At 33.6% G+C, this 13351-nt stretch overlaps 1 protein-coding gene across 1 annotated transcript; it reads left to right on the top strand.

Annotated features, from left to right (window-relative positions):
• The first annotated feature begins 6978 nt into the window (after window positions 1-6978).
• Window positions 6979-7383, top strand: LOC137645267 (piggyBac transposable element-derived protein 3-like). Its single transcript, XM_068378088.1, has one exon. It carries the CDS (start codon window positions 6979-6981, stop codon window positions 7381-7383), a length of 405 nt encoding a protein of 134 aa, XP_068234189.1.
• The last annotated feature ends 5968 nt before the right edge of the window (window positions 7384-13351 follow it).

Raw genomic sequence — 13351 nt, 5'->3', positions numbered from 1 at the left:
GCTCTTCCCTCGCACTAAAAAGAACCTGAATGATCATGTCTCCGTTTTGCTCAGTAACATTATCTGTCTCTCGAACAGGTCATGTCCTGTTGCCTTGAGATTTTGTATATAAAGAAGAGTGTTCCTTAATAAATAAAAACTCAGTCGTTTTCAATCTGCCTTTGAGTTCACAACTCCTCTCTCGGCCCGTCACAAGGCAAAAGAGAACAGTACTAGAAACAAAGTAGAATGAAAGAATTAAAACATTTCCTCAGAATAAATTGATCACCGAAAATCTTAAAAGACTTTCTCAATAAGTCAATTTTTTATACAACTGAAGAAGAAACAGACAGAATGTGTTTGTCAAAAGTAAATTTGCACTCAAAATCCCACCTAAAGTTTCAAATGAGTTGTACAGTTAGATTCAAAAGTCCTTCGACACTCGGGGAAAATCGTTTGTCATACATGTCTAATGTCATTAAGACAAAACTGATAATAGGTGGCTGTTCTTACTACTAAGAAGTGAATGCTCACAAATATTACAAATCAAGATGCCAAATTTCATTTTGTGTTATCATTTGACATCTTAATGTGGCGGGATGTTACAAGAACATCGCCCACACCCTTGAATCACTCTAACTGAAAAATTTCTCAATACAAACTTTCCCCTTACGTTGTCAGCAGCGGGACTCTAGGACAAAAAGTACATAAAAACAAAACATAACCTTTATGCTATATTCCTTAAAATTAAAATAATTATTAAAGAAAAAAAAAAGACCTTCCACAATAAAAAAAAAAACCCTCAAAATCAATAAAGCTTAAAATTAAACTAACAAAACTTAAACTTAAATTCACCACAACCCAAACTTCAAAACACAAAAACATATATATATTGCGTGTGTTCACTAACAATTTCGCAAGATAACAGTAAAAAAAAAAAACACTTAAGTAATCATTCACCGAGCCAACTGTCTTTATTGGCACAACACCACTATATGGGAAACAGAAGAGTGTCTGTTGATTTGCCACAACGGCCTTAACTCTTCAGGGTCATGGGTGTCAAGATCATCATAATTATCATCATCATCATCATACTAATCATCATCATCACACATAATCGTAATACACAGGCCAGGTCATCAAAGGTTGAGCAATCCAAAATAGCAGTCTAAATACAATCAATTATAGGCCAGGTCAGCAACTAAAGATCAGCATTCAAAAAATTAGTTTTCCAAATGAAGAATTACGGCCTGCAAATGAAAAAAGAAAAACACTTACGAACACTCCTAACTAACTAAACTATCGCACTGTAATCAAAGATAAATAAATTGTACTTACTGTTGAAATAAACAAAACACTTCCACGCTGGTAAAAAAAAAAAAAAAAAAATAATAATAATAATAATAATAATAATAATAATAATAATAATAATAATAATAATAGTCCAGCATTCACACACACAAACAAACGCATAACCCCCTCAGCAGGAAAAAATAAGATGTAGAGAACAAAATCAGAACGTAATATCTTAACAAAATTCGATTGGACGGTAATCAAATGCTCTTATCGAGTCTTCAAATCATATAAGCAAGGAGAGAGAGAGAGAGAGAGAGAGAGAGAGAGAGAGAGAGAGAGAGAGAGAGAGAGAGAGACTCAACCCAGTCTTTGGAAATATTTTTCCAACTTTACAAAGCTTTTCATGGAGCGAGAAAAATATAGATTGAACAGAACAGCAACCACATATATCAGTTATGAGTAACATCCTGAGAGTTTTCCAAGGTCACCCGAGATATGTGTCTCTCCTCCATTTAAAGAACATTGATAACATATTCTTCGAAATCCCACGAACATGATGAAATATACGTAGGATAGGGAAGACAGTCATCGCCAAAAGATTCATTTTGCTAAAGTGATAATGGTAGTCTGGAAAAAAAAGTTTTGAAATTCAAGTTAATATGGAAATGGACATTAATCAATAAAAAAGATCATAGTAGTAAGATTTACAGTCATATGATAATGTACTGAAAGGTTAAGAAAGATTAAAGAGTCGACCTTTCACTGAATCAGGTCAGCCTTCCAGGAGAAAGATAAGCGTGGATATTAGTGACAAAAAAAAAATAAGTCGTATAAACACAAAGGCTAAATCATTTACGAATTTCTAAAGGAATTAAGATGAAATGCATCATCAAGATGTAAAACTCATGCTGGTTTTATGAGTAAATTATATGGGAAAGGAATGAACGCTCAATGGTAGAATATTAGAAGAGCCAAGACCATTTGAGTCAATGAATGAAGAACCAGACCAAAAAATAAATCGTAAAGATTATTTTTATCCACAACATAACAGATTCAGAGTGAAGTAAGTACCATAAGTACTTTGTAGCTTTCTAAATTTGTCTTTGGATATTAGTCTAGTGTAAAAATCAGATTACTAAAAGTTCACATTATTCACAACTTTACTATCTTAGGAAATTCTCAAGAGCTAACGGTAATCAAAATGCTCATGTTACCGTGAATGACTTAGATGCTAGAAAGAAGCAGGAAAACTACATGGGGTCTAGCAAAACAATCAAATAGGTACATTTGATTACAGCAACATCAAGCTGTTTTCTTAACACCCTATTCTAGACCAAACATTTTGGTAAAAGAACGCAACTCTTAGCATTCGCAAACTAAACAAGGCAGATATGTATGTCTGCTTGAAAGCCCTTCTGTGCGCACCTCCTGAGACTTGAAAGAATGCACATAGACAATTTGATTAAATATGTAATGTATCGCCTGTTAGAAATTAATGTGTGCTTCATATAGTTTACACATTAGCCACTGCTGGAAATTTTTTTTTTCTTTTTTTTTTTTTTTTTTTGCATTCAATCCAAACTATTCCTGAAATGGATCCTGTAATCTGTTCCTAAATCAAATAATTGGTACCACCACATGAAGTCCATTTCAGATAAATAATTGCGACCCAAATAGCACAGAATGGCCTGTGTAGAAAAAAAATATCGAATATGTGGCACATGTTGGATGCCCAAAATGTTACCTCCCTGCCCAATACCTTTGTATTATCATAAGGTACATATCAGAATACTGCCCAAAATATATTTAAAATCAAAAGTGTACAGTATTCCCCATAACAGATTAATTAGCTCGGACTTTTTTCCTCACCAGCCAATCAAAACTACCCCGTAATTTAACCTGGAACCAGCATTGGAAGTATCACATGACGATACTTCAATATTGATTGTATTCCAAGCAGTGTGGTCCCTCTATTATAAACTACCTAGATTTTAGGACCTATCAGAAACCTTCCATATTTTGCTCTCCGTAGACAATATCTCGGGGTTAACGTATCATAAGTATTGAAAGTACCTTTACTACTTTTGTCAAACTGAATAGTCAGATAACTATTTGTTATATTATGTTTGGCTTTTACATTGGAACACGAACATATACCAGTGCACTAATATTCCATAAACATAATATTAAAGTTTGATGATGTTTAGATCTGCTTCACTGTCTAAGTCATCATTTTTATGGCATTTTGGAGGTTTCATCATTGGCATTATCAAACTAGTTAGCTACATCTGATTAGTTGCCTTGGCGCTCTTTCATTCTGCTATCTTAGAAATATCCTTGAATGGCCTTTGCCCATGCATCCCACCTAATCACCCACCCCACCCGCCTATCAACCATAGGTAACAGGATCAAAATAATTTTCTATATGTGGTGAGTCACAATTTCCAAATGCAATGCTAATGAGATGGGTTCATCATCAGTTCTTATGAACAGTCTTTGGAGTAGTTGCAAGTAGAGCTCAGTCAACCATTTTTTTATAATTGTCTTTTTTAAGAATTATGTTCTATCTGAAATTAAAGATATTTTTACACGGGCATTTGAATGGTTATAGTACGCATCATTTGAACATTTAAAGGAAAACCATTTGAATGTCAATTATTAGTGGTACTAAGATAAGGGGGTTTTCATAAGTTTAGCCTTCCTGAGGATTGGTGCAAGGAAGTTTTCTTGATAATCAATGATGTGAGTTATAAGTATGTTTCAAATTGCAAGCTAGAACTAACACAGTCAGAAAACATCTAGTGCCCAAAAATTCCTAATGTGATTCATGTTTGATGACTTACTAAGTTTACTTTCACAATACAGTGATACCTTAACATACGAGCGCTCCAACAAACGAGTATTTCAAGGTACAAGAGAGCCTCTAAGCAAAATTTTGCATTGAGATATGTGTACAATCTTGAGACACGAGCATGCTTACTGAGGCTAACGCTGGGTGACCGAGCCCTTGGGAGTGCTCTAAGCATGTATCACTCATTCATTTCATGTGATCATCAATTTCATTACACATCTCCCGTGTTGTCTTTGCATTATTTACGTGATGTTAACTGTATGTTTGTGAATAGTCTTAATAAGTGATGGGTCCTAAGAAAGCGAGTGGTAACGTTGGCAGTAAGATGAAAAATCACATGACGATGATTGCGGTGAAACATGGAATTATAGTTTCATTTCTGATCCTGTCCTGCCATTCAACTCCCAATAATCATCTCGTATCTACTAAATCTGTTGGATATTATTTCATTACCATACCATGACTCATGTTCATACAGTAACACAGATCTCACTAAACTGATATTTAGCCTGATTCTTAAATGCAATTTCAAACAATTTGATTTCCAACTTTTACTTAATCTAGCCATTGTTGGATTTTCTTTTTTCAATCTTTCACTAAACTCTAAGTCTAAAGAACCTGAATTGGAAATCATAGTTCATATATATTAGAATGACTCTACCTCATTATTGTTGGGTATTGTAAGTTACACATTGCATACACTCTTGAAAAGAGAAGGAAAGGAAAGGAGAGGGTAGGGAAGGACGTTTGTGGAAGATATAAATGATAGCAATACCATAATTGTTTGTCAGTATTCTTATTGCATAGTAAAATATTACTTGATCAATGTTCTTCCTCTTCAACCTTGCCTTAACTAACAAACAAAATAACGATGCAAGTAAAAATCTCCATAAAAGTTACCCAGATCTCCACTCACAAGAACAGATGGAATCCATATCCAACAACAGGCAATGTAAAATGTGACATACCTTAAAGATGTAAGCTATGAGGTTCAAAATAATATAAACTTTACAGTATATACAAGGACAAGTACCACATCAGGAGTACTGATAGTAAAAGTCATACTTATGAGTATATTTTCATGGGAAAAAGAGGCACGAACCATGTACAAAGCACTCATGTACGCCTAGGATCCACCTAGAAATAAATGGTAGATGGATGGAAACATTTTTTTCAGTTGTTGACTTTTTGGAGAGCTGTGGTTATTGCAGTAACCAATACTTGCTTTGGTTAACTTTGGAAAAAACTTGTTGAGCTGTTTGAACAATTACTCACCCCTGATATATGCGATCTAATAGTATAGGAAACTGTTAGATATGCGTCTACGTACAAGAATAATATGGACTTCATACTGAGTGTGGATGAACTGAAAGCGTTTGTTGGTATTTTGCTATTTTCCATCTACCACAAAGTACCTTCAGAAAGAAGTTAATGGTCAAACGATGAAGATTTAGGAGTATCAAGGGTAAAAAATTCAATGGCCAGAAACAGGTTTCAAATGATCAAAAACTATGTTAATTTCGCCGATAATGCTACTGCTGAAGAACATACACAAGATAGAGGGTTCAAAATAAGGATAGTAGGACATGATGCCGAATGCACTTATAACGAAAAACAAGAGGCCGAAGCCAAGAAGCCGAACGGACAAGAAGCCGAACGGACAAGAAGCCGAACGGACAAGAAGCCGAACAGTTATGAAGCCGAACGGACAAGAAGCCGAACAGTCATGAAGCCGAACGGACAAGAAGCCGAACAGACATAAAGCCGAACGGACAGGATGAAGAATGGATAATTTAGTTTCACGACACATTGAGTTTTATGAGGTATAAATAATAACTCGGAAGCATTTTATGCAACTTTTTTATTGGAACAATGTCATTCAAATGTAAAATTATTTAAATGATTATAAATCACAACATAATAATGAAGAAAAACTAACTTTTATTTAACTAAAAATTTAAATGTTTCTTAATCGCAAAATAAAAATGAAGAAAAATTAACTAAAATTTAACAATAAATTTGAATGGAGAATAGATAACAACGGCATCACTTTCATGCATCAAAAAGTTTTCTCCTCTCGTTGTTACGTCTAAATCTTCATCTACTTGTATTTTTCTTGCTCTTCGTATGGTTCTTTGAAGTGTTTGTGGCTTGGATAGGGCTCCAGCAACACTAAGTGGCAATTCTTCCGTTGCATTATTAATTATGCTGCTCATAACTTCACCCGAATGCTCAGCTGTACTCTTCATTCCATCGCATATTTTAAGAACAGAATTCCTAGCCCCATCAGGAGGATGAGAATAATCACACACAGAACTTTGTCTTTCATCATCAATAGTTTTAAGTCTAGCACTACACTCTTTCGTTTTTCACACCGCCAATATGTTGTGCCATTAGCTGTTTTATCCACAATGTAAGCATAACCGCTTAAAAGAAGTTTTCTTCCTCCTCGTCCTGTTTTAACGAACTCCATGATCAATCTGAAGGGATAGAAAATATTGAAAACGAGAAACTGAAGGGATAGAAAATTTTCGAAAACAAAAATAGAAAAAAAAGTAATTTTCCTTCGTTGATATCTGGTAATTGTTTTCCTTTTTGAGGCTTATGGTTGTTTGCTAATTTATTTTACGACAAACCAAGAATTTTTTCAATATTATTCATTCTGTCCGTTCGGCTTTATGTCTGTTCGGCTTCCTGTCTGTTCGGCTTTATGACTGTTCGGCTTCTTGTCCATTCGGCTTCATGACTGTTCGGCTTCCTGTCCGTTCGGCTTCTTGGCTTCGGCCTCTTGTCTTTCGGCATAAGTGCGTTCGGCATCATGTCCGCACACGAAAATAAGGCCACTTATTACCATGCTTCAAGAATCCTTCAGAAAATTTGGAGTGTTTGAGGAGGATTTGTCAGGTGACGAAATGATTGTGCGCTATTATGAACATAACACTCTCAAGCAATTCATGTGGGGCAAACCAATTCGATTTGGATATAAATTTTTGGCATTGTGTGGGGTGTCAGTATACTGCTACAATTTTGATCTGTATTGTGGCAAAGGGTCTGCTAATGAAGAAAACAGTGATTTGTTGCTCGGTTCTGAGGTGGTGCTGAATATGCTCTCGGTTGTAAATAACCCATTCTCTTATAATGTATACTTCGATAATTTGGGATTCAATGCCACGGGAACAATGAGGGAAAAGACGATCAGCAAGTGCCCATTGAAGGAATCAAATGCAATGAAAAAAAGAACCGAGAGGAACATATGATTACAGGCTTGATCGCAATGAAGAAATTCTCATTGGAAAATGGATGGACAACAAATGTGTTACAATTGGCACAAATCAGGACACACTACAACCAATAAAGAATGTACAGTGTTGGCGGCGAGAATCTAAGTCTAAAGGAAATGTCCTTCAACCAAATGTTTTACATCACTATAATATGAATATGGGAGGAATTGATAAGCACGACTGGTTTGCTGGGAAATACTCAATTACAATAAAGGGGAAAATGGTATTGAAGCTTATTCATACGTTTGATAGATATGATCATGATAAATGCTTGGATTTTTTATAGGATGGTGCATGGGAACGATCAATTGAGCATGATTTCTCAAATTCAAGAGACAGGTATGCATCGCTTATCTAAAAGGATAAAAAATGAGAGCTGCCTTTAGGGAAAAAAAAGAAGACTTCAGGCCCTCCAATCACTCCTTCAGATGTGAGATTTGACAACAAAGGTCACTTTTTCGAGAAACGAGGAGAACAACGGTGATGCCAAAACAAACCATGTTCTAGTAAACCAAGAATATATTGTAAAAAATGTACTGTAACCTTATGTGTTGAATGTTTTGTTCAATATCATTCTAAGGAATGAGCTGTCTCTGAAAAAGTTAAATGAATTTTTTTTTTTTTCATTTGTCATTTTTTATTAAGTAGAAACCGTTTATATTCCTTTATTTTGCCAGAATGTATACATATTAACCCAGTGTCCTCATTTGAGGACAGCATGCATTTCTTTTCTTACTTAATATAAATGAGTTTTGGAAATTCCAAAGTGTTTGTATTCCCATTCTATGCAAATGTTCTGAAAATAGTTAAAAAAATCTAAAAATTGTTAACTTGGGTTAAAATTGGTATTAAGGATAGAGTCTAAAGGAAGGTATAAAAGGAATTATTGTTCTGTTATGTAATGTAAAGACAACTGATTAACTATTTAAGATAATTTTGTTACCAGACAGGCCATCGAAGGTGCATAATAGATGTCGATTGAGAAGATAAGACAGGTAAGCAAAAATCTAATAGGGTAAGAACGGTTTCGGTTTAGGATAAAAGGGGGTTGTCCGATCTCGTGTTTGTTAAGAAACAGTAATGTGAGAAGCTTGAAAGTAAATGAAAACCGCCGTTTGTGGCATACATGATCTAAAACAAGCTTGTGATAGAATTGATAGAGGCAATATAAAGGATATTGAAAATGTATAGTGTGGGTGATAATTTGCTGAGGGTAATTAAGAGATTTTCATGATAGAAATGTAGCATATATTGGAAAATTTAGCGAGTAGTTGGACTGTTTTAGTGTAAAATCAAGACTGAGACCGGAGTATATTATGCCTCCATGAATTTCCAACGTCTTTTTATATGGAGTGATAAGATGTAGTCATAGAAAGGACAGTCACATAGTTGAGAAGTTGTGCGACAGAAAAATTAGTTATGAATTACCTTTGAATAGTTGAGATTTGCTTATAACACCGTGGTGATTGGGAAAGATTTAGCAAGAAGAGAGAATGAGAGTAAATAGGAAGTACACTAAGGTAATAATGGCAAATGGAAACCAGGATGACTGGGCAGTTAATTATTAGTGTGGGTGGTTTAGGTATAGAAGAGGTTGACTGACATACGTATATGGTAGTAAGTATGATGGATGGTGAAAAGGTGAAAAGAGTGAAGTAAGAACACTGCGTGCTAAGGTCGGATGACTAGAATTGTTTGAGGAAAGTCAAGGTGAGAAAATATAAAGAGGTGTTTACCCAACTTTTCATAGTAGAATTGAAGTGCGTGTGATGAATGCTCTTAAAAGAAAAAATTAACGATATTGAGGCTATATATATATATATATATATATATATATATATATATATATATATATATATATATATATATATATATATATATATATGTATGTATGTATGTATGTATGTATGTATGTATGTATGTATGTATGTATATATATATATATATATATATATATATATATATATATATATATATATATATATATATATATATATATATATATATATATATATGTATGTATATATATATATATATATATATATATATATATATATATATATATATATATATATATATATATACATATATATATATATATATATATATATATATATATATATATATATATATATATATATATATATATATATATATATATATATATATATATACTCACAATTCTGGGAATAGTTGACCTATTTTACCTTAAAAAAAAAGTCTTAATAAAAACAACGCACATTCGAGAGAAATGCTAATTTTCTTCCAAAATTTTAAACTAAGTTTCAAAGGTAAGTCTATTTTTTTTGTGTTCTTTGTTACCTGGATCATAAATTAATGCTGTGTACGGTGACGTAAACTTCTGTAAGAAAAACGAAAGAAATTTTGAGTGTAAGATAATGACCTAGTTATTCGTATCACAAAGAGATTATTCTCGTCGAGGTATGTTTGAGATGTGATGAAGCATCGCAATAAGAGAATAGATCGAGGAAAAGGGGGAGTAGAGAAGGCAGGAGAGCTCGTGGAGAGGCAAGTCCTGTGAAGGAAGGAAAAAAGGACGAGATGGAGGACGAGAAGGAAGAGTAGGAGAAGAGATAATGGAAGGAGGAAAGGAACAGAGAGGGGGCCAGGGGGTCTTATTGGGAGGTAGGACGGCACTCCCAACTCCACTTTAAAGCTGAGGATCAGGCCACGCCCGCCGCCCACCATCACCCTCTTTAGTGACCCAGGATTCCTAAACCCATCCCTACCTTCACTACAACCACCCGCCCTCCATACAGCACCTTCCTTACATTTAAAAGCCAACTTAGAATGGCGTATAGTAGTGCTCTGACAAAGATCAGAAAAGGAAGATTCAAAAGCGCTTTAGTTTCAGGATACGCGGGACAGTAAAAACGACAATCCGAGGGCTTGTTTTCCTTTTAGGCTTAAAATACTCTCTCTCTCTCTCTCTCTCTCTCTCTCTCTCTCTCTCTCTCTCTCTCTCTCTCTCTCTCTGGATAGCTATGTTATTTCTCACCGCTCTCGCTCCCCATGCATACCACGCCCATACGGACGCAACAAAGCTCTCCTGAAGGATTCTTTACTTTTCAATTACTTGGAATATTATGAGAACTTTTACCCTTTTTACGCATATGTGATATTATATTTAAGGTGTGTATTCAAATTTTTCAATAAAGAATTAATACCGATAATACATCATAGACTTCTCTTGACATTTAAGGTCTCTCTCTCTCTCTCTCTCTCTCTCTCTCTCTCTCTCTCTCTCTCTCTCTCTCTCTCTCTCTCTCTCTCTCACAGGAGAACCGTCGTACCGGGCCATGGCCTCATTAATTTAAAGGATTCCTTTTCTAAATAGTGAAAATCCTCACTTTGAAAAATAACGATCGTGGAAGATGTTCAACATCTCCCCTTTATTGCAATTACAAATATAGAGTTCATGGAGTCAATGGAGACACTCACCGAAAGCTTTTATCCCAAGGTGTTTATTCTGCCTTAAATTCCACGTAAATTGCAAGCGAGATTGAATCTGTAAAGATGTAACTTAATGACTATAGCTGAGCTGCATCTGCACCAAAAAGCTGCTTTTCATCCAGCTTCAAGGTGAGGTGTGCGTTAAACACTGATGATCTTTAGCTTGACAACGCTATATTTGTCCAGATATTTTTGTTTCGGCACTCAAGTCCAGGTTCGAAGTTGAGTTCATAGACTGCTACCCAAGTATAGGAGACAAATTATAAATAATTAGAAAAGATAGATAGACACACACCCACACACACACACACACACACACACCCACACCCACACACACACACACACACACACACACACACACACACATATATATATATATATATATATATATATATATATATATATATATATATATATATATATATATATATATATATATATATATATATATATATATATATATATATATATATATATATATGTTATTGTTATTTTTATTATTATGGCCAGCGAATTACGCAGATTCCCGAGCTTCAAAACTCACCTGATTTGTCATTAATAAATCTGTTATACTTGAAAAATACCCGAGCTCCGAGAACATTACGCAACTCCCAGACGGCAATATATATGAACACTGAATATCCAAAGGTCTCTTAAGTTACTCAAAACAAAAACTAGGTAATTACATTATAAGACTATTCAAAAACTAATCTCTTACTACGGTTCTTATTCAGGGAATTAGGAGAAGTACTGAGGGAAAATATTGGTGATCGAAATAAGACAAACTTTAAAATCATAAATATATTCTATAAAAAGTTACAACAATTCAAAATTAACACCAAAATCAGTACACTCGAAATATATATGAGAACTAAATCTTAGAACTAAGACAAAAGAAAGACACTTTGAAAAAAAGTTTACAAAACGATAAAGCAAAATTCTTAATGCAATTAACTGTTAAACCTAAATCTCACGGGGCCAATTACAAAAATTTATGTTAAAATGTACTAACATTAACACAATACATTTGAATTAACATCTAATAATTTCACCAACGTTTAAGCAACACTATACATTATATATGTTAGATAGAGATCACCTTTTATGTTTGAGAGGACACACACTTTACACACTTGAGAGGAGCGAGGGCTGGCGAACGTTGGCTCTTTCAAAGTGATAGGCTGGGTCTCTTCTGCTGCTTATGCATTGCTGGATCGCATATATATTAACTTAATTTGCTTAGAAATTCCTAGTAGATCATTCTCTTAGTGTGAGGAGCTGGCTCTGGTGGTGTGAGGTTGCCAACGTAGCAATTTGAAAAAGGGGAACAAACCTTGCTTGCTAGGCAACTCTCTTCCAGCTAACTCCACCCACCTTCCTCTCGTGACCAAAAAAAAAAAAAGAATACTTTATTCTAGAATTTTTACGACTTTTCCAACCACGTGGAAACATAAAAAATGACGTAATCTCTCATCCTCATACCTCATGTGTCATACAGCCTACCCAAAGTTTACATAAGACTTCATAACAAAACTGTTTGAAGTAAAAAGTTAATTCTTTAAAAAAAAATGCATAATTTTACATATACGAAACTAAATGAAAACACAATTAAATGAATTACGAAAGTCTTATGTAATTTACATACATTACTTAATCATACGTGAGTGGAGCTCACCTTAAGAACTGGATATACATCTCTTAGATACAAAAATTAAATACATGAATGAAATATTTACTCATATGCTAGACCAGCTTTGTAAGAATATATATATATATATATATATATATATATATATATATATATATATATATATATATATATATATATATATATATATATATATATATATACATATATATATATATATATATATATATATATATATATATATATATATATATATATATGTGTGTGTGTGTGTGTGTATATATAAATATGTATATTTATACATATATATATATATATATATATATATATATATATATATATATATTTATTTATTTATATATACATAATATATATAAATATATATATATATATATATATATATATATATATATATATATATATATATATATATATATATATATATATATATGATTATTTGCCAAGCTACATCCCTAGTTGGAAAAGTAGGATGCTATAATCCCAGGAGCCCCAACAGGGAAAATAGCCCATTGAGGAAAGGAAACATGGAAAAGTAAAATGTTTTAAGAACAGTAACATTTAAATATATCCTATATAAACTATAACAACTTTAACAAAACGAGTGTGAGAGAAATTAGATAGAATACTGTGCACGAGTGTACCCTCAAGTAAGAGAACTCTAACGCAAGACAGTTGAAGACCATGGTACAGAGGCTATGGCACTACCCATGACTAGAAAACACTGGTTTGAATTTGAACTCTCCTCCTAGAAGAGCTGCTTACCATAGCTAAAGTCTCTTCTACACTTACCAAGAGGAAAGT

The sequence above is a fragment of the Palaemon carinicauda genome, chromosome 8 (genome assembly GCF_036898095.1).
Source record: "Palaemon carinicauda isolate YSFRI2023 chromosome 8, ASM3689809v2, whole genome shotgun sequence".
NCBI classification, from domain to species: Eukaryota; Metazoa; Arthropoda; class Malacostraca; order Decapoda; family Palaemonidae; genus Palaemon; species Palaemon carinicauda.
The sequence above is the reverse complement of the archived record's forward strand: the minus strand, read 5'-3'. Positions and strand labels throughout refer to the sequence as shown.

Bases quoted from the DNA above. Each gene is read 5' to 3' on its own strand.
- LOC137645267 (XM_068378088.1), top strand. From the start codon at position 6,979: ATGCTTCAAGAATCCTTCAGAAAATTTGGAGTGTTTGAGGAGGATTTG.